General features: G+C 42.3%; 1 protein-coding gene across 1 annotated transcript; it reads left to right on the forward strand.

The window, feature by feature from the left end:
- The first annotated feature begins 61 nt into the window (after positions 1–61).
- On the forward strand, positions 62–1,708 carry foxg1a (forkhead box G1a). The gene has a single exon (XM_058090615.2). It carries the CDS (start codon positions 250–252, stop codon positions 1,552–1,554), a length of 1,305 nt encoding a protein of 434 aa, XP_057946598.2. The 5' UTR covers positions 62–249; the 3' UTR covers positions 1,555–1,708.
- The last annotated feature ends 20,841 nt before the right edge of the window (positions 1,709–22,549 follow it).

Here is a 22,549-nt window from a genome sequence, read left to right on the forward strand (position 1 = left end):
TTGGCTGAGGATCCAGAAGGTCCAACCAATGTGTGGTTATGCTGGGCTGCTAATTAATTGCTGCTATCTGTCTCCTATCGACGTGTGTATGTATGTGTGTGTGCGTGTGTGTATGCGTGCGTGTGTGTGTTTCCCTTTTTCTCCCCAAAGCGAACATGAAATAGTTTGTTGATCTTCACTTTCCTTCCTTCCATCCCCCCTTCCTTACTTCCTTCCTCCCTTCCCGTCCTGCTCGGAGGCTCAGTTCGGATGAGTTCGGTGATGTTGGACATGGGCGAGCGCAAGGAGCTGAAAATGATCCCCAAGTCGTCCTTCACCATCCACAGCCTGATACCGGAGGCCGTGCAGAGCGACAACCACCACAGCCACCCGCTCCACAGCCAGATTCCACACCGGGCCGGCGGCGCCGAGGACGCCGAACAGAAGCCCCCGGCGCCGCAGGACGCCAAAGCGGAAGCCAAGAGCGAGGCGACGGGCCCGGAGGCGGCGGACGCGGCCGAAGACAAGAAGGAGGGCAAAGACGCGGACGCCGGTTCGGGCGGGAAGGACGGCGACAAGAAGAGCGGAAAATTCGAGAAGCCTCCCTTCTCCTACAACGCGCTCATCATGATGGCGATCCGCCAAAGTCCCGAGAAGCGGCTGACGCTGAACGGCATCTACGAGTTCATCATGAAGAACTTCCCCTACTACCGGGAGAACAAGCAAGGCTGGCAGAACTCCATCAGGCACAACCTGAGCCTCAACAAGTGCTTCGTCAAGGTTCCGAGGCACTACGACGACCCCGGCAAGGGCAACTACTGGATGCTGGACCCCAGCAGCGACGACGTCTTCATCGGGGGCACCACCGGGAAGCTCCGCCGGCGCTCCACTACCTCTCGAGCCAAGCTGGCTTTCAAACGGGGCGCCCGGCTCACTTCCGGCCTCACCTTCATGGAGAGGGCCGGTTCGCTGTACTGGCCCGTGTCCCCCTTTCTGTCCCTGCACCACCCGCGGCCCGGCGCCGCGATGGGCTACAACGGAACCTCGTCGGCCTACCCGGGCCACCCCATGTCGTACAGTACCGTGCTGGGCCACAACGTGGGCGCCAACCACGCGTCCTTCGCGCCGCCCAACGGCCTGAGCATGGAGCGCCTGGTCGGGGGGGACCTCCCCTACGCCACGCACCACCTGACGGCGGCGGCCCTGGCGGCCTCGGCGGTGCCCTGCGGCCTGTCGGTGCCGTGCTCCGGTACCACGTACTCCCTCAACCCGTGCTCGGTCAACCTGCTGGCCGGTCAGAGCAGCTACTTCTTCCCGCACGTCCCGCACCCCCCCGTCAGCACGCAGAGCGGCGGCGGCGGCGGCGGCGGCGGCGGCGGCGGAGGCGGCGGAGGCGGTTCCGTGCAGGTGTCCCGGGCTCCGGCCTCCGGTTCCCCACAGGCCGCTTCGTGTGACTCGCTGAGGCCGCCGATGGGCGCCTCTCTGCCGGCCTTCTCATCCGGACTCTCCGCCGGCCTGTCTGACTATTTCACGCACCAAAACCAGGCTTCCACCCCGAACCCTCTCATACACTAACACGGCCCGACGAACCTCGGCGAACCTGAAGGAGTTCCAACTGTAAGTTGAACATTTTCAGTGTAAAAAAAAAAAAAAAAAAAAAAAGACAACAGAATATAAAGTTTAGAAAGAAAGAAAAAAATAAACATCCGGGAAGTTTCCAGCTATTTTTTAATAATAATATTGTTGTTATTATTAATATTATTATAATGTCTTCTTCTCCTTGGACTTGTGTGTACATAGTGCGTGTGCGTGTCATGTCAGCGACGTGCACGGAGCAGCTCGTTTTAACTTTCAGTATTATTTTGGTTATTTACACATTATTGTTGATATTATTATTATTATTATTATTATTATTATTATTATTACGTCTACTTGTTTGGACCTGCTGGTTCGGTTGGCTCGTGTCCAACGCTGAGCACGCGCACGTCCCGTCTGATGCTGAGTGACACGTGCACGAATGTCCTTGTTGGACTTTTTTAGTGAAGACAAAATGTCCAACATGCTTGTAAACTTTGTTCCTCTGTCTTTCAATGTCGTCTTGAGATCCTACAACGTCACGTGTCCTCCTCCTCCTCTTCCTCCTCCTCCTCTTCTTCCTCCTCCTCTTCTTCTCCGTGTGTTTTTTCAGAGCAGGAAGTGTTGGAAGTGTTAGAAATAAAGTTAGCTTACCTTGTTAACAACAAGACATTCTTGTGTCTTTCTTTGCGCTCACCTGTCTCCCTGCATTCGCGCACCAACCGGCACGCCCCCCCCCCAACAAATAAACAAACAAACGCGGTGCGCGTGCTCTTTTGTGGGTTAGTGTATTTCTGCTTCCGGTTTGCTGCTGCTTGGCGGGACGCGTGTGTGTTTGTCTGCGTGTGTTGATGTTGAAAAGATGGGAAAAAAAGACAACAGGTCCAAATGATGACGAATGATGGGGAATTTCATATTTTAAAAAAAATATATTTTTTAAAAATTGAAATCAGCTCATTGAAGTTTTAGTTTATTTCGTTGTTTTAAAAATATTTTCTTCTTTTCTTAACCTTAATATATATAATATAAAACATGTAATTGTTAATGAGTTATTATCATGCATGGTATTTGATTGTCATTTTGTCCTCACGTTGGATTACATTCATTTTATTTTATTTGTCTTATCAATTTCATCTGAATTCTGCATGATAAATATATATAAATAGTAATAAAACGTAATAGTAAATAGTAACTGTCTAAGATTCAAATGAAATCGTTTCAAAACTATTTGAAAGAGTAATTATTAAATGTGTTAATATTATAATTTGTCTCCGAGGTTCGATAAAGTATTTGACGTTTTGTATATTTGACGATATTACAATGTTGTATGAGAAATGAATGAAAAGTAGTCTAAAATGTAATATTACGCCTCATATTTGTGTGCAATAATATTAGTAAAGGTTTCATTTGAACTGACATAAAAAAATACAGTACAGATTTCAACGTGATTGACTTTTAATTCTAATGAATGTAAAAAAAAAAGAAGCAAATTTTGTCAATTAATTTTTGTCATTAAATGTTAATGTCGAGCAGGCAAATAATTTCACAATATTGGAAATTTTGAATGATTCTTTTTTTTTTACGGTACACAAATATAATAATTCAGTATGATTTTTCTGGCTTGTTTGTCCCATCGAAGAAGCCGAGCAGACGAAGCCAATGCTTGGTTCTGATGTTCCGATGCTGTCAGCCGAACAGAAGGACGAACGGTCAGCATTTTAAAATGTTCATTTTCTGAATCTTCCCATAAGCACACATCTAAAACGTAAAACTCATTTTGTAAATAATTTCTTCTGCGTTCTGTATTTTAAAACAAAAATGTCTTCAAACAAAAGCAACTCAGGAAAAAATCAATAGAAGAAAACCCAGATGAATACATGATGAGGTTACGTGTTTTATTTAGTCAAATGTGAAATGAATCGAACATAAAGCAAATGTACTCCAGTTATTTATAATACGAGTATAACCATATTAATAATGAGATTATTATGGAGTTGGGGGCTGGGGGTCAAATGTCGTTGGACTAAACCTTGTCCGTGTTGTTTGGGAGCGGCTCCGACTACTTCCTGGTGTCTTTTGAAAGCCTCACTCGTTAAAAAAAGAAAGAACTACCCCCCCTCCATTTCCACTTTTTTCAGTTTATTTTTTTCAGACTAAATTTTTAAAAATCGGAAATGGTGCTTCTTTCTAAATATGTTTATTCCGATTTTGTGTTTGATAAATATAAATTATATAAACATTAATAAATATGTAACACTTTTCTCACCTTGTACGTTTACCGAAGTATTAAATATGCTATTATTTTTGTCTTGGAAGTAAACAAGTTAAAATGTTCCAGCGTAAAATGTAATAATGAAGTCTTATTGAATTATTTTCACACACAAAATGCGAATTGTGCTTTAATCTTTTTTTTTTTAATTAAGTGTTGAAATGTTTCAATTTGTTGAACACTACTTAATTAAATTCTGTATAATTAATAACGGTATTAATTAATTAATGTAATAACATTTACTGTATTGTAATCAAATATTTGCTGTATTTTAATGCCTGTGTTTCAAAAGAAAAATGAAAAGACTTTGAGTTTGCAATGTGGGTAAATTGTCTTGCTCAAAGATCAAATGTGTTTTAGGTATTTTCATTCGTACATGTCATTAAGGAAACCTACATTGGGGCAAATATTTTATAATAATTGTTCCCCAATGCTCATGAATGGACTTTCAAACATAATTAAAAGCAGTATCACGAATAAAGAAATCTTACTTTGAGCCGACGCTCTAATTAAAAAAAAAAGTGTCAGAGTGAGATATCACACTCGCTCATATTTTGTATTTGCTGAACCTTTGTGGGCGTGGTTAAGAGCGAATATGCTACATGCTAATGTAGCAGATTTCTTCTCATCGTAACAAACATGGACGGAATCAAACGAGAGGCTGGGGACCGAGACGACGTAGTATAGGTAAAGTCATTTCATCTAATGTCATTTAATGTGACGTAATGACACATTTTAACACAAAAGATGGAAATATTGCTCATTATAACTTTTAAGATGGAGAACATATTCAGGCGGCAAGGACGCTAGCAAGAATGCTAGTATGCTATTAAGGACTGAAACAAACGAGACGTATGAAATGTAAGGAGGATATTCATGCTGTGAAGAATGTGGTACAGCAAACAGGAAGTAGATGTTCATCACAAAGTGTGTGTGTGTCCGTGTGTGTCCGTGTGTGTGTGTGTGTGTGTGTGTGCAGCAAACAGTCGACGGCTCGTGAAAAATGTTTTTAATGAGAGTAAAAGCAAGCGTCCTTCTGAGGGCCTTTGGGGTTAAACAAAGTGAACAAAGTGCAAAGTGGTGTCGCTTCTATTTGACCCCCTCCCGCCACCCACCCCCCTCGCCCCCACCTGCCTGACCCGAACCACCCACCCCCCAACCCCCCACCCCTTCGTGGCCAATTAGGAGACACAACAATATTTTCTTAAAACCAGGCTCTTCTTTGCTTTTGCTGCTTGAAAAAGTTGGTATGCTCGGGTGCCCGCCATCAATGGACGCCTCCGAAACACGTGCACGGGCCTGCTGTGACGTGCACGCGCCTGCTTCTCCTTTTCCTATAGTCATGAAAGTTTTGTTTATTTTTGTTATACTTCTATATATGTATAGTTAGCCTGATAGCTGCGCTACCTTGCTTTGTTGCAAAGGAACCTCCACTGCTAACACACAAACACACAGGGTGGTCATAAGTAAATGTATAATGTATATTTTTAAATATGTTTTTGATGTTTCAGATACCCATGGGGTATCTTGAAGGCCGTGGTGTATTCAGGGGACGGTAGGAGACATAAATCATAGCAGGGAGCGTATTACAAATGCCATTACAAGCATGACCGCAACTGTGCTAATGCAAGTTCATCAACAGGGGAAAACATGTATTAATATGCGGTTTCAAAACAATGGTAATCATATAAAGCAAAAATGGTGCTCCAACATGAAGTGTTATTTTTCTCCCATGTATGGAAACCTTATGGCTCATAACAAAGTAAGATTTACTTGTTGTTATGTATTATTCTTAATTACTAATTCTATTTGTTTACTCTACTATTGTTAGCATACTCCTTCATTTCCACAAGGGTATAGCATATGGTAAAAAAAATGCAAAAATGTGAAAAAAATAGAATATTTTAGCCATTTCACTAAATTTGTAAAATATATATAAAAATATCAAAATTATCCTTTGGTATTTTTTTTAGTGTGCAACCCTCCCTGACAACATTTGTACACTCCTGCGTTTGGTATCATTTTAATGCATGGATATTAATAAGTATATGTGAAAATTGGACTTAGGTTTTTCTTTTTTTTTACCACTTTGTGAGTAAAAACTGGATTTTATATTTATAATTTATTGATTTAAAAATACCTTCATGCCAATTTTAGAATTATTTAGCTTTTAGTAATACAGACATTTTTACACACCCTGCAAAAAACACAATTAATTGGTGTAAATAGACTTTTTATGTCATAAAGTTACACCTGTGAATCATATCTGACATTTTGTGACAAACGATGCATGTTCAATATTGACATTTTTAAAACAACAAACCTGTCGTATGGATGGCTGAGTCTGATCTCAGTGACTGGATGTGTCACTCCAAAGCTGACAGCCAATAAAAACCTGATCCCGCCTCCAAATTTTAAATTGCCCAACTAGTTTTATCATCGGTTTAGATTCGTCATCATAAACGTTCATTTTTGTACTTTTTTGTAATTTCATGTCCGGTGCGTTTTCGCAGTAGTGGAATAATACTTCATACCATTTGGAGTGTTAGCTTAATGTTAGCTTCAAGCTCGGCAACGTTGTGGTGTAAATGTTATGATTTTATGTAATTTTTATTGACATATTCTGGAGTGTTTGCTGGTTTTTGACATTTGTCCATTCAAGTGCTTGGTTTGAATTTTGGCCAAACTGTTTTTAATGTGCTTTTTAGATGACGTCGGTTGCTTTAGCAGGGTGTCCAAAGTGCAGCCCGGGGTTTTATTTTGAGTTTTTTATTGCCCCGCAGCATATTGTAGAAATAAAATTAAAAAAAAATAGAGCAATAGAGATAAATAGGGAAAAATACAGGAAAAATACTATTTCTTGATTCCTACAAGTAGACCTTACCGTGAAACACAATCAGAAGTGTAATATTATCTTTCTCTTCTCTGTCGTGTCCTTGAGTTTTTACTCGCTCCGCTTACCCTAACCCATGACTCCCTCGGAAAAATATGGAATATTCTCTAAGTGACTTGTTCCACATGAAGTTGCATCATTGAGATCCTCTGCAGGCCAAAAGTAAGTTCACTCATTTATTTCTCTCTGTGTGATATTTCAGCTATGACTAGCAGGGCTTATAATCCATCCATATTGCTGTTACATAATTTGTTTATTTTTAAAAGACAATTTTCTATTGACCCACTGAAATGTTCTTAGTGTCAACCTGATATTAGCATAAATGCTGTGTGGCTATATTTGATGTATTTGCTATTGTTATGCTAAAAACTGACTCCTTTTGCTTTTAATCTTTTTACTCGATTGAGTCATTTTGGCTTAGGAAACAAAACAAAATGGCGCAAAGTTGACGGAGATGAGCCAATACACATTTTGAGTATTTCAGTGTGTGTATTATCACATTTACAGTCGAAAGTTACAACAAGCAAATGACCCTACTACCCTACTATTACTATGACGAGAGATCATATTTCATTTTTAACATTCTTTCATTTTGACCATATGTCAACTTTTTCATGTCAACTTTCTTCTTGTTTGGCTGTGGCCTTGCTGTGTGTGTGTGTGTGTGTGTGTGTGTACCGAGCGGCCCGGTGTCAGCGTGTTTGGGTCGAGCAGAAGGAGGCTCCGCCTGTCCAGACAGGAAGTGCAAAAGCCGCTTCACACCGCAGCTGATGGCCCGCTGCCATCGAGCCATTGTTTGATGCCGCCTTAACGAGGAGGGGGGGGTCAACTCTGCGTGACCTGTGATTGGATCACATGACTGAGTCACATGTCTGGCCATTTTTGTCAGCCGACCACACGATCAATACCGTTAGCATGTTAACAAAGAGTTAACATGCTAACACTTCATTTGGTGCATCGTACTGGTGGTCAAAATATTAGGAACAGACATACAAGTGAAGTTATGTAAGGGTTTAAAACCCGCAGAGTGTTACCATGGATACCGTTCATGTTGCTGGGTAATTAGCTCACATGCTAATGTAAAATCACTGACACACACAAACACACACATATACGGTTAATTGTGTGTGTAATTAGTGACTTCCTGTTGTGGTGGCGGTGGTCCTGGTGTGTCTGTCAGCGGCGACAGTGAGTCTCGCGGTGGTAAAGCGATCCTCCTGATAGCATCATGCTAACAAAGCCTCACCTTGTTTGTTGCAACACTTTCTGCTCTCTTTTGGAAGCTTTCTGTCCTAAAAAGACGTCCACTTGTCCACTTCCCCACCCCTCCTCCTCGTCCTCCTCGCCACCGGAGCAGAAAATGACAACCAAGCCCCCCCCCCCCCCCCCCCCCCCGCCCCCAGCCCCCAGCCCAACCTCCCCCAAGACGGATGGATCAGACATAAAAGTTAGCATTGAGGAGCCAAGTGTCCAATATCAGCTGTTAATTCATCCTTTCATTCATCCTTGATCAATCACAACCACTCACTAATCATCTATTATTAATTAATACACACTGCAATACTGTGTGTGTGTGTGTGTGCGCGCTACTTCACGCAAGCGTCTTAGCATATTTACACTCCTTGTGTGTTTCATTTTTCTTGATTGCTTGGATGCAGAAGTCAAGTCAAAGTCTGCATTTTCTACACAGTCAAAATGACGCATGATGTCTGCAAAAGGCTACAACCCTGACAAAGCATTTAAAATATGCAACAAAAGCAAAGCACACAACATGCAAACAAGAGTAGGAGTGCTTGCAAGCAACCATTACACAATCATTACACAAAATAGCAAAGACAGCAGCAGTGTGAAGCAGTGCAGCTCGTCATTGTAGCCTATCACGTAGCTTTCATGCATAGGCTTTCTACATAGGCTGCGGCAAATTGTACAGATTGCATGAACACATTTTTTTAATAATATGTGTAAAATTGTATTAGTAATTTATAAAAATGTATCAAAATAAAACAAAAAATGTCACACAATTTAAGACCAAGAATAGACATTTAATGTGGAAAGGCAACTACAGTGTGTATTATTGTAGAAATAAACACTAAAATCTAAAAAGAACAGTGGAAAAGCTGAAATGTTAATACAAATAATTATCAATATGTATTTTTTCATTTTTATAAAATTACAAGAATTTTTTTTAGGCCTTTAGGCCCCCTTTATAGGTCCCTATGACACCCCTGAAAAACCCAAAAGCACACGAGCAGCAGGCTGAATGGGTGTTGGTATGTTAACATAACACTAACACTTATTCAGCTACACAATCGTATAAATATCATACCTGGGAGGCTGAATAGTCTAAATGAATATGACAAACCGGCGAGTCCAACAGGCAAGTGACGGAGTTCACCGAGCTCCCAATCTCATTCCATATGACTGACTCGAATTCTTCGTGCTCAGTGTTGCTTCTGAACATCAGTCAAGAGCGAACATGTGAAATAGGTTTATAGTTAGACCACAAGTACGGCTGCAAAATAACCCACCATGGGGCCCAAGAATGGTGCAAATGCCAGCCCTTTGATTAAGAAGACGAGAACCACTATTGAATTGAAGAAATAACTCATAGCAAAACATTGGTGGCCAGCCAAACACAGGGCACGTATAGACAAACAACCATTCACACTCACAGTCATACCTATGGACAATTTGGAGTCGCCAATTAGCCTAGCATGTTTTTGGATTTTGGACGTGGACAAAACTCAACACGGAGATTTGAACCTAATTACAACAACAACGTCAACATTTTACAATTCCATACTCAAAATGACACTGCACCTCGAGTTAGCTTAGCATTAGGCTTGGATGTCAAAGTGGCCGGTGTTCCTTCAATGTGTTGCCATTTTTTCCAAAACTTCCCAAAAATGTGCTTGTTATTCTTCCAAGCGATTACACAGAAAACAATATGGCAGCATGTGTCCTAGCAGGATGTCTTATTTTGGAAATCTATGATACTTATGTATATTTTAGGTCATCCCAAATTCTTAAATACACATATCAGCAGGTCTAGCATTAGCCTAATGCTAAGCTAACTTGAGGTGCAGTGTCATTTTGTGTATGGAATTATGTGTGTGTTACTTCCCACAAGCTAGCCAGCTAGCATGTTAGCATATTTAAAAACAATGTCAGCTTTTACATTCTTTAGTTTAGTTTGTTGTTTGTGTTGTGTTGTGTTTGCAGACACAAAGACGAGTGTGACAAATCCGCGAGTAGGCGTGGCCTCCGGGGGACGGGACGTCATGTCTTTGTTGATTATGCCCGTGACCTTTGACCTGAGCTGAGTTTGATTTGAGTTGATTTGCGTGACCTTTCACCTCAGCGTGATGACAAGTGTGACCAGTAGAGGGTAGCGGAGAGAACGTTACGCAAAAAAATGCGGCAAATGTACGCCATTTTGAACGTGTGTCTTTGTGTGTCTTTGTGTTAATCAGTGTCAGACGAACATCGGTGCAGGTGTTTTTAAGTCCCAGCTGTACCTGCTCCTCCTAATAACGCACTCACTGTGTGTGTGTGTGTGTGTGTGTATGTGTGTGTGTGTGTGTGGCAGCGGTGTTTCCCACTCCCCCTAAATCACACATCCACACCCTCAATACCCTCAACGCCATATTACATCTTGCCACTGTTGTTTGTGTGACTGTGTGAATTTTCACACGCCCCCCAACACACACACACACACACACACACACACGCACACACACACACAGAATGAGCTGGTCTTTTCTTGTTGTGTCTCCTCGTCATGTTCCCATGATGCTTTGGGACAAACACACACGATGCTGCTGTGTGTCAACAAAACACTGTGTGTGTGTGTGTGTGTGTGAGTGTGTGTGTGTGAGTGTGCGATGCTTCAAACATTCATGATTCATGGAGTCACAAAGAAGTCAGGCTTCCATCGATGAAGGAGAAGAAGAAGAAGAGGAGGAGGTCGCTGTGTTGTCGATGATCTCAGCGGTAAATTGAGAGCATTAAGCAGCAGGAGAGACTGTCAATCAACTGCCTCCAGCATCGTTTCCACGGCAACCGCCTCCAGGCCCGTGGCTGAGGGGATGAGGGCCTCTGGCAGAAGGCCAGGCACATGTATGTTATTAATGTCATATTCCGCTTACATCAACACATTTGATATTGTGTTATGCTCAATAACTCAAATACTGTTTGCGGAATTATGGGAAAAGTGGGAATTTTTGTGTGGTGTAAAATGAAAATCCTAAATGTCCTAAATTAGTTGCATGTTTTTATGCTGAAATGCTTTGAAACGAGACATTTATAAAAATCCATGCATTTTTTTTCCAATGGGAATATTGGCGACAAAGATGTAGATTTATGGAAAATTGAATTGTTTGGAATGTGTGTATAAAGGAAAGACATGCATGCGTGGGTTTTCTCCGGGTACTCCGATTTCCTCCCACATTCCAAAAACATGCTAGGTTAATTGGCCACTCCAAATTGTCCATAGGTATGAATGTGAGTGTGAATGGTTGTTTGTCTATATGTGCCCTGGGATTGGCTGGCCACCAGTCCAGGGTGGGCCCCGCCTCTCACCTGAAGACAGCTGGGATAGACTCCAGCACCCCCCGCTACCCTTGTGAGGATAAGCGGTAGAAAATGAATGAATTAATGAGTTCTCCTCCTATCTTGTGTGGAAGTGGTAACTTTTTGGCTTCTTATTTTGTCTTTCCCCACCCTCGGCCGTCTCTGTGTGGAGTTTGCATGTTCTCCCCATTTTTTAAATACTTTGATACAACATTACATGTTGGCGTTCATGTTTCCCCCAATAACCTGTGCTCCCCAGTGCCGGAAGCACTCATGTACCCCCATACCCAACACTCCCACCATGATGCTTGATGATGGACGATGGCGTTGCCACCCCACAGACACTATTCCATTAGGAGCAAATACATTAGGTTTCTCATCAGGTCACATGACATTGCTTCACTTCCTTTGCCTGATTGTCTATTTTACAAACACAACATCTGCATATGAACTCAACTAAGGTGGGCCATGGCAAGGCCTGATCTGAGTCCTGGAAAGCGTTGTCGGGTCTCAGTTTCACGGTGTTGGCAATCTTTTTATAGCCTAGAAAATATTTATTCCCGTACAGCAACAATTATTATTTTTTCCCCATCCCCAGAGTGCCACGTTGAGCTTCCAGTGACCAGTAAAAAAAGCAATCACACCAAATGTAACACACCTGCTCCCCATTCACACCCAACACCTTGGAACACTAACGAGTCACATGACCCCAGAGGAAAGATGATTGATTGGGCCCTGTGTTCTTTTACATTTTCAATTTGTACATTTATACATTTCATAAAAACAGACAAAGTGGCTATAAATGAACATTTCCATGTCAATATCGTCTATACAGAACGTGCCCTGTGATTGGCCGCTGACCCGTCCAGGCTGTACCACTACCTCTCGCTTGGGTAGGCTCCAGCAAACCCTGGCGATTCTAGAGAGGACCATATAAAGATTATGGCTGATTTCATATCTTAATTGATTTGAAGTACAGTAACAATATCATGTGATATAGAGAAAAAAACCAAAACAGTAAAACTATGACCATAAAACCATATTCACTTGACAGAAACATGAATTGTGTGCCGTTGAAGGAGACCTTTGAAGATGTCCATAAGTTCTCCAAAATATTAGTCCCGAAACAGCTGGACTTTATTCCCAAAATACATTATTTTACCATAATATTTGTACTTCATTATCATAATAATTTGGCTTTATTCCCATAATATTTTGAGTTTATAACCATCCTATTTTGACTTTATTACCATATTATTTGTCTTTATTCCCATAATATTTTGACTTTGTTACCATCATATTTTAAATCTATTACCATAATATTTTGACTTTATTCCTAAAATCTTTTAACTTAATTAACATAATATTTGTCTTTATTCCCTAAATATTTTGACTTTATTACCATAATATTTTTACTTTATTAACATAATATTTTGACTTTATTATTATAATATTTAAACTTTATTTCCATAATATTTTGACTTTATTACCATATTATTTTACTTTATTCCCATAATATTTTGACTTTATTACCATATTATTTGTATTTATTCCCATAATATTTTGACTTGGTTACCATCATATTTTAAATCTATTACCATAATATTTTGACTTTATTCCTAAAATCTTTTAACTTAATTACCACAATTACCATAATATTAGTCTTTATTCCCAAAATACTATTTGACCATAATATTTGTACTATTTGACCATAATATTTGTACTTCATTACCATAATATTTTGACTTTATTCCCATAATATTTTGACTTTATTTAGCCCTCAAGAAACCATGTAAATACTTGAAAGAAAATGATATTGAATTTCCATTATATGAAACTTTCCATCATCTGATGAATAACCTTTTTCACTTTAAGGGTATTTTTCAACTGGTGTGAAAATGTACAATAGGACCACAAACCACTAAATGAATGGTTCCATTTATCACAGGAAGTCTTCCAGGTCCTGGGGCAGCAAAACGGCCCCAGACCAGCACACTACCACCACCATATTTTACTGTTGGAATGATGTTGGTATTCTGAAATACGGCATTACTTGTACACCAGATAAACATTCAACATTTTATCAACATGTTTTCTCGCAAAATTGAGACGGCCTTCATGTTCTTTAAGTTCAGTAGTGGTTTTTGTTTGAGGCAATTGAGGCCTGCAGTTCTTTGGATGTTGTTGTGGGGTCTTTTGTGACCTCTTGGATGAGTTGTCATTCTTGGGATAATTTTGGTTGGCTGGCCACTCCTGGGAAAGTCCACCACTGTTCCATGTTTTTTTTTTCTATCTGTGGATAATGGCTCTCACTGTGTTTTGCTGGAGTCCCAATGGTTTAAAAATGTCTTTCTACGCTGACAATGAATCTCAGTTTAGAATGAATGAATGAATGATGTTCTGAAACGTTTAAGTGTGACAAACATGCAATAGTCACATGATGCTGGGGGGTGGAGGGTGGGGCTTCACAATGTATGATGTCAATGACACCCACATCCCACAACATGGTGTGTGTGTGTGTGTGTTATTGCTCAGGTAGACTTGGGGGCGGTTGCCATGGTTACTGCTGGGAAGATACTGATGCAGCACACACCAAACACACTCACACAACAGGGAAAGGAAACAGAGGACACTGTGACCTCTGACCTCTGACAGGCGACCCGATGAAAGTGACATTAAGTACGTTGTTTAGTGAGCTACACAAAGTGTTTGTGTGGCAGCAAGATGGCTTCTTGCGCCGCTATCATCATCATCATCATCATCATCCTCGTCTACTTAGGATGCACTTGAGGGACGAGGACGAGGACGTGTGTCAGTCTGGCGCCTGGTGACACCTGAGAAGATTGAGCACGCTGGCAGGCGGCGGCCCTTTTGTCACGCTAAACATGTTTGGCTATTTGCCGCCGCCATTAGCGAGCATTTCTTCTACTTCTTCTTCTTCTTCGTCGTGGCGTCGCATTGTCATGCTGCGACTATTCATCACATCACTCTCTCTGCTGGGGAGGGGGGGGGGCGTACGGGGGCAGAGGGGCGATGCATTAGCGACGCTTTAGATGCGGACGCTGACAGCACGGAGCGGCGGCGGGAAAAATCTCTCCTGTGCACCTTTTGTCAGAGCGCTGTCAATCAAAGCCTGTTTAGTGCTGCGCACACACGCACACACATACACACACTAACACACACACACACAGAATGTCTTGATGACGACTGTTGTAATAAAAGTCTTCATATTTATGTAACATGCTAATGTCTTATCATTGGTAAAGATGATGACTTCCTGTTTACACTTGATGATTATTATTGTTTATTACTCTTATTATGTATTGTTAAGGATGTCCCATAATTATCGATGGATAGTGCTGGAGCCTATCCCAGCTGTTTTTTTGGGGCGAGAGGCGGGGTACACCCTGGACTGGTGGCCAGCCAATCCCAGGGCACATATAGACAAACAACCATTCACACTCACATTCATACCTATGGACAATTTGGAGTGGCTAATTAACCTAGCATGTTTTTGGAATGTGGGAGGAAACTGGAGTACCCGGAGAAAACCCACGCATGCACGGGGAGAACACTCGTCCACCGTGCAGGCCATATTTGTGAACAGTTTAACAATAATTCATGGTTCCATTTATCACAGTGAGTCTTCCAGGTCCTGATGCAGCAAAACAGTCCCAGACCATCACACTACCACCACCATATTTTACTGTTGGAATAATGTTCATTCATTTTCTACCGCTTATCCTCACGATGGTTGTCACCAGCTGTCTTTTTGGGGCGAGAGGCGGGGTACACCCTGGACCGGTGGCCAGCCAATCCCAGGGCACATATAGACAAACAACCATTCACACTCACATTCATACCTATGGACAATTTGGAGTGGCTAATTAACCTAGCATGTTTTTGGAATGTGGGAGGAAACTGGAGTACCCGGAGAAAACCCACACATGCACGGGGAGAATATGCCAAGGTTGGAATTGAACTCGGGTCTCCTAGCTGTGAGGCCTGCGTGCTAACCACTCGATCGCCGTGCAGCCATATTTGACTTAGTTATAATTAGTTATTTCTTATTGTATATTGCCATTTATTCTTCTCTATATGTTAGTATTTTGCTTGTTATGTATTTATGATTATGATAGAACATTATTATTTACATGTATTATTGACATATATTTATTATGGATGTCCGATAATATTGGCCGATCGATATATTGGCTAATATCGTCATACTAATGAGATATTGCAGTTGGGGCAGCCATCTTTGTTCATGACGTGGGCCAGGTTCTTGTCCACCTCGTCTCCTGGGGCGGCCTCATGGCTCCTCACCAGCTGAAGTCTGTTTCCTATTATTCTAGGCTGGGCTTGTTGCTGATAATATCCCGGAGCGCCAGGAGAGGACAGACGTGGAAGGACAAGAAGGAGCCAGATAGCAAGTCCTGATGAATGTTCTTCATATTATCCATTTATTGATGAAGTCCATGTCGGGGCCATGAAAAACACTCAGAGCAGCTCAGCCCCCCCACACCCTGTCTTCAAAATCCTTGCTGCCGCCATGATGGACGGCCCACTAACGAGCTGACCAATGAGCCGCTGACAGAGAAGAAGAAGATGGCGGACGGCTGTGATCCATGGCGACCAAACATGGATCTCCATACATCAACCCGCCTGACGTCTGAGTCCAAACAGTCGGCCGGATCAGCCGGGGGTCGTGGACTCAGCTGGAACGTTCCAGCAGCAACAAGACTGATGACCTCCACCTTTGAGGAACCATCTGTCTGCACGGAGCTAGCGTTATTAGCACGCTCCACCACTTTGCATGTTCAAACCCTGCAGCGTCGCAGCGAAGGTGAGATTCCTGGGAGGCTCCGGCTGACAGGAAGTGACATCACAAGCAGCAAAAGGCTCCCAAAGTGTGAAAGACCTTTCCAACCGAGTGAGGAATTAACGCTAATGAAATCAGGAAGTGTCTTTGCACAATTAGCAGCTAAAGACGCTGTAATGACGAGCGGCTCCATGCTAGCGTGCTGCGACGCCGATGATTAGCGCTTGTCACGTGTCAGAGACGCACAGACAGGAAGTTGTCAAGCCGCTAAATTAAAAGCTTTGTGATTCTTCTTTCACCTGACGACAACCACGCAGTCAGCGGGGACCGTCTGCAAGGACACGACATTGACGAGTCACGATGAGGACATTATGGAGACATTGTGAAGACACGATGAAGACGGGTTTATTGGAACATAAATGTCATAAAGCCTGAAGTCCAGGAGACGAGAGGGACGACTGCTGGAGGTGCAGCCTATTTCCTGGGAGTGTCCTCCAAGGTGCTGGACATCAGCAACCAGGCTTGGTTGGGTCCCATGGCAACCTCAGGGAGACAGGATGCTAATAACAGGCCCCGTGGAACCCCAACAGGACCATCACAACGGTTAATACATGAGGAGGACATCATGAAGGCATGTCAGGACATTGTGAAGAAATTAGATGAAGACATCCTAAAGACATTATGAAGACATCCTAAGGACATGATGAAGACATCCTAAGGACATGATGAAGACATCCTAAAGACATTATGAAGACATCCTAAGGACATGATGAAGACATCCTAAGGACATTATGAAGACATTATGAAGACATTATGAAGACATCCTGAAGACATTATGAAGACATCCTAAAGACATTATGAAGACATCCTAAGGACATGATGAAGACATCCTAAAGACATTATGAAGACATCCTAAAGACATTATGAAGACATCCTAAAGACATTATGAAGACATCCTGAAGACATCCTGAAGACATTATGAAGACATCCTAAAGACATTATGAAGACATCCTGAAGACATCCTGAAGACATTATGAAGACATCCTAAGGACATTATGAAGACATCCTAAGGACATTATGAAGACATCCTAAGGACATGATGAAGACATCCTAAGGACATTATGAAGACAATCTAAGGACATGATGAAGACATCCTAAGGACATGATGAAGACATCCTAAGGACATGATGAAGACATCCTAAGGACATTATGAAGACAATCTAAGGACATGATGAAGACATCCTAAGGACATGATGAAGACATCCTAAGGACATTATGAAGACAATCTAAGGACATGATGAAGACATCCTAAGGACATGATGAAGACATCCTAAGGACATTATGAAGACATCCTAAGGACATGATGAAGACATCCTAAGGACATTATGAAGACAATCTAAGGACATGATGAAGACATCCTAAGGACATTATGAAGACATCCTAAGGACATGATGAAGACATCCTAAGGACATTATGAAGACAATCTAAGGACATGATGAAGACATCCTAAGGACATGATGAAGACATCCTAAGGACATGATGAAGACATGATGAAGACAATGGAAGTCATGATGAAGACGTTAAGACCTTGTGAAAACACAGTGAAATATTATCAGGACATTATGAAGACATTGTGAAGACATGATGAAGACACCATGAAGACGTGACGATGTGTGTGTGTGTGTGTGTGTGTATCTGTGTGTGTGTGTGTGTATGTGTGTGTGTGTGTGTATAGCAGATATTTGCCCACATTTCAATCCTCACACACACTACACACACTACACACACTACACACACTACACACACACACCAGTGTGCATGAACAAGCGTGTGAACATGTCATGATGTGTTCAGGCACACGCATGGGAGCGTTGCACTTGTTGGTGCACACGCCGCATGTCATTACTGACACTTGTTCCCGTCCTGCTAGCAGCTAATGCTAATGTTGACACCGTGCCGTACCATGACAACCCCCTGATGATGTTCTTTGTCGCACTTCTTTTTACACTTAGGATCAGCTGACCTTGAATTTGCCCCGTGGTGGTGGGGGGGTGTCTCCCGACCAAAAGACCACAGTGTTTTCGGGAAGAATCACCAGAGGTTAGAAAACATGTCTACATGCTCTATGTCTACATGCTCTATGTCTACATGCTCTATGTCTACATGCTCTATGTCTACATGATCTATGTCTACATGCTCTAAGTCTATGTGATCTATGTCTACATGCTCTAAGTCTATGTGATCTATGTCTACATGCTCTAAGTCTATGTGATCTATGTCTATGTGATCCATGTCTATGTGATCTATGTCTATGTGATCTATGTCTATGTGATCTATGTCTATGTGATCCATGTCTATGTGATCTATGTCTATGTGGTCTATGTGATCCATGTCTATGTGAGCTATGTCTATGTGATCTATGTCTTTGTGATCCATGTCTATGTGATCTATGTCTATGTGATCTATGTCTTTGTGATCCATGTCTATGTGATCTATGTCTATGTGATCTATATCTATGTGATCTATGTCTATGTGATCCATGTCTATGTGATCTATGTCTATGTAATCCATGTCTATGTGATCTATGTGGTCTATGTGATCCATGTTTATGTGATCTATGTCTATGTGATCTATGTCTTTGTGATCCATGTCTATGTGATCTATGTCTATGTGATCTATATCTATGTGATCTATGTCTATGTGATCCATGACTATGTGATCCATGTCTATGTGATCTATGTCTATGTGATCTATGTCTATGTGATCTATGTCTATGTGATCTATGTCTATGTGAGCATCCAATTAGCAAGTGTGTGTGTGTGTGTGTGTGTGTGTGTGTGAAGGTGCAATGGTGGTGTCACGGTGTAGATGTTCTCCATTGTGCCACCACTCTTGGCCTCATTAAGACAAGCACTCACTTGAGGAACAAGGGATGTCAATTGGACTTGGACGTGGACGTGGACGTGGACGTGGATGTGGACGTGTCCCGGCTGAGGGTATGAGAGACAAAAGACACACAAGGTGAGACAAAAAGAGACTTATTTATTCCGTGTTATATTTACTACAGTCAGTGCATACGTACTACCGCTCAAAAGTTTGGGATCACTTTCACAAATGTCTTTGTTTTCCAAAGAAAAACACATTTTCATCCATTTCACAAACAATAAAAATGAATGAGATGGTTTCCAAAGAAGGATGTAGATTTTTGCATAGAGGCCTACTATGAACAACTGTCAGTCCTCTGCATCAATCTCCTGGTATGGCTGCTAATCCAAGTTCATCATTTTATAAGGCTAATAGATGATTAGAAAAGCCATCTAAAAATCTACACCAAAACTAAAATCTCTTACCATGCTGTTAACTACTCCCTTCAGAGAGCAGCACAAACTGGGTCTAACAAGGACACAAAAACGATGCACATCTGTGCAAGAAGACAACTTTTACGATTGTTCCTCTTGGAAGTAAGGGAAATTGACTTAATCTGTTCCAGGGTCAAACTGTCACCAGAATACACATTGATTGCATTCTTAAATGAGAAGACTGTCTGTGCCTTTCACACAGAAAAAAGTGGGATATTGTTGTGACGACATATCATCCAAAGTATAAAATACTTACACTACTGCTCAAAACTTTGGGATCACTTGCAAATTTCTTTTTTCGTTTTCCAAAGAAAAATGCATGCATTTTACAAACATTTTTTTCCATTTCACAAACATTTTTATCCATTTCACAAATCTACATTTTTGCATCGAGGCCTACTATCAACAACTGTCAGTCCTCTGCATCAATCTCCTGGTATGGCTGCTAATCCAAGTTCATCATTTTATAAGGCTAATAGATGATTAGAAAAGACATCTAAAAATCTCTTACCATGCTGTTAACTACTCCCTTCAGAGAGCAGCACAAACTGGGTCTAACAAGGACAGAAAAACGCTACACAAGAAGACAAATATCAGAGAGTGTGTAGTTTAAAACAAAGACACCACACAGGTCGTCACCTGGCACTTCAGGATGCTGGACTTCATAGCAGGACTGCCAAGAAAAAGCCATATCTCAGACTGGACAAAAGTGATCCCAAACGTTTGAGTGTAACTACTCATAACGTAGTAACGCAGTCATTAATACTACATTTTACAGTATTTTGTAAACATATGTGACGGGTGTTTGAGTCAGTGTTCATGGTAGGAATGATGGATGGATTTTATGAGCATTTTCTTCATAAAAGTTGTGCCAAATGCTGCATTTTCCGTGTAAAGCAGGAATGGTTTGTGGAATTGCTCAGGAGGTTGGTGCAGGAGTTAGTCTCAAGTACCTAATATAAAAAAAAAACTGCCACCAAAATCTCCCGAATAGGGTTTAACTATAATATTTCCATATTCAGCACATGATCTTGTCTGAGGTCAGCATCGGGCCGCAGTGTCTCATCCCCATCACACATTACAGTAGGTTTGGCTGGACGGGCTGTACCACCACGTTCAGTACCACCACACCATTTCATCAGATCTCACTTGTCTTTGTTGTCCTCTCCCTTCCTCGCTTCCCAGTCTTCTCTGTTGTCTAGCAACCTCTCGGGATCCATTGTTCCAAAGCATGTGAACGTGCTTCTCGGCTCTATTTATTGACACACAATTCTGATTGCTGTGATACACTTTTTCTCCTAAACGCTATTGTCTGGACCAAACGCTCGCTTGCCAGAACCCATTGATTGATCGTTTTGGCAAAACTATAAACACTTTTTAAATGTTTGGACCCAACTCACCAACACATTTTCATTGTGTTGCATAACGGGAAGAACAGGTGGCAAAAGCAATTAAAGCTTAGGTGTCACCGGTTGGACACAACAGCACGTAATTGATCACACTTGTGGCTAATGATGTGAGGGAGTACGGTATAGAAACCGGTTCAGGAAGCATTGCTTTGTGAGGCCCTGAGACACTGGATGGGACTCTGATAGGAGGGGGTCAGCAAAGACAAAGAACAGTAATATCGGATCAAAGCGGAGCCACTGGGATTGATCGTGCTCTAGTCCACCGTATGAGCATGAAGGAGGCCGGACAAATGGTACGACCAAACGTCCATACATTATTTTCTATGTCGCTTATCCTCACTTGGGTCGCAGGTATGCTGGAGCCTATCCTAGCTGTCTTTACTAGTGGTGTGTCGGTCATAAACAAACAGGTCAAAAGAACTAGTTCTTTTTGTGAATATAAAGAACAAGGTAGGGCTGCACGGCGGGCGAGTGGTTAGCGCGCAGACCTCACAGCTAGGAGACCAGGGTTCAATTCCACCCTCGGCGATCCCTGTGTGGAGTTTGCATGTTCTCCCCATGCATGCGTGGGTTTTCTCCGGGTACTCCGGTTTCCTCCCACATTCCAAAAACATGCTAGGTTAATTAGCCACTCCAAATTGTCCATAGGTATGAATGTGAGTGTGAATGGTTGTTTGTCTATATGTGCCCTGGGATTGGCTGGCCACCAGTCCAGGGTGTACCCCACCTCCCGCCCCAAGACAGCTGATGATGACCGTCGTGAGGATAAGCGGTAGAAAATGAATGAACATGATTCCAACAGTAAAATATGGTGGTGGTAGTGTGATGGTCTGGGACTGTTTTGCTGCATCAGGACCTGGAAGACTCACTGTGATAAATGGAACCGTGAATTATTGTGAATATGCCAATATGGGCTGCACGGCGGATGAGTGGTTAGCGCGCAGACCTCACAGCTTGGAGACCAGGGTTCAATTCCACCCTCGGCGATCCCTGTGTGGAGTTTGCATGTTCTCCCTGTGCATGCGTGGGTTTTCTCCGGGTACTCCGGTTTCCTCCCACATTCCAAAAACATGCTAGGTTAATTAGCCACTCCAAATTGTCCATAGGTATGAATGTGAGTGTGAATGGTTGTTTGTCTATATGTGCCCTGGGATTGGCTGGCCACCAGTCCAGGGTGTACCCCGCCTCTTGCCCAAAGACAACTGGGATAGGCTCCAGCACCCCCCGCGACCCTCGTGAGGATAAGCGGTAGAAAATGAATGAATGAAAGAACAAGGTCACCGCCCTTAAAATGTCTGTTCAGTTTTTTTTTTGATTGGCTGGGAAGTCAGTTCACCGTTCACTCATGGGCCGTTCATTCATGACCGACAGTTGTGTCGGAACGAACGTGAACTTGACTGAACGGATTGACTCGACATGGCTGACTGGGTCTATGCACAGGGGGAGATCACAGGCTAACGACCAATTGACGGAAATGACCAAAATGACCGAATATTTTTACTGAATGAACCGGAATGATCTGGTTCACTGACAGTTTTGCCCAGCACTACGGGGTCCACCCTGGACTGGTGGCCAGCCAATCACAGGGCACATATAGACAAACAACCATCACACTCACATTCATACCTATGGACAATTTGGAGTGGCTAATTAACCTAGCATGTTTTTGGA

The sequence above is a fragment of the Doryrhamphus excisus genome, linkage group LG14 (assembly GCF_037039965.1).
Source record: "Doryrhamphus excisus strain RoL-2023G ecotype Guam linkage group LG14, RoL_Dexc_Guam_v1.1, whole genome shotgun sequence".
NCBI classification, from domain to species: Eukaryota; Metazoa; Chordata; class Actinopteri; order Syngnathiformes; family Syngnathidae; genus Doryrhamphus; species Doryrhamphus excisus.

Excerpts from the sequence above, each read along its gene's own strand:
- foxg1a (XM_058090615.2), top strand. The coding sequence starts at position 250 with ATGAGTTCGGTGATGTTGGACATGGGCGAGCGCAAGGAGCTGAAAATG.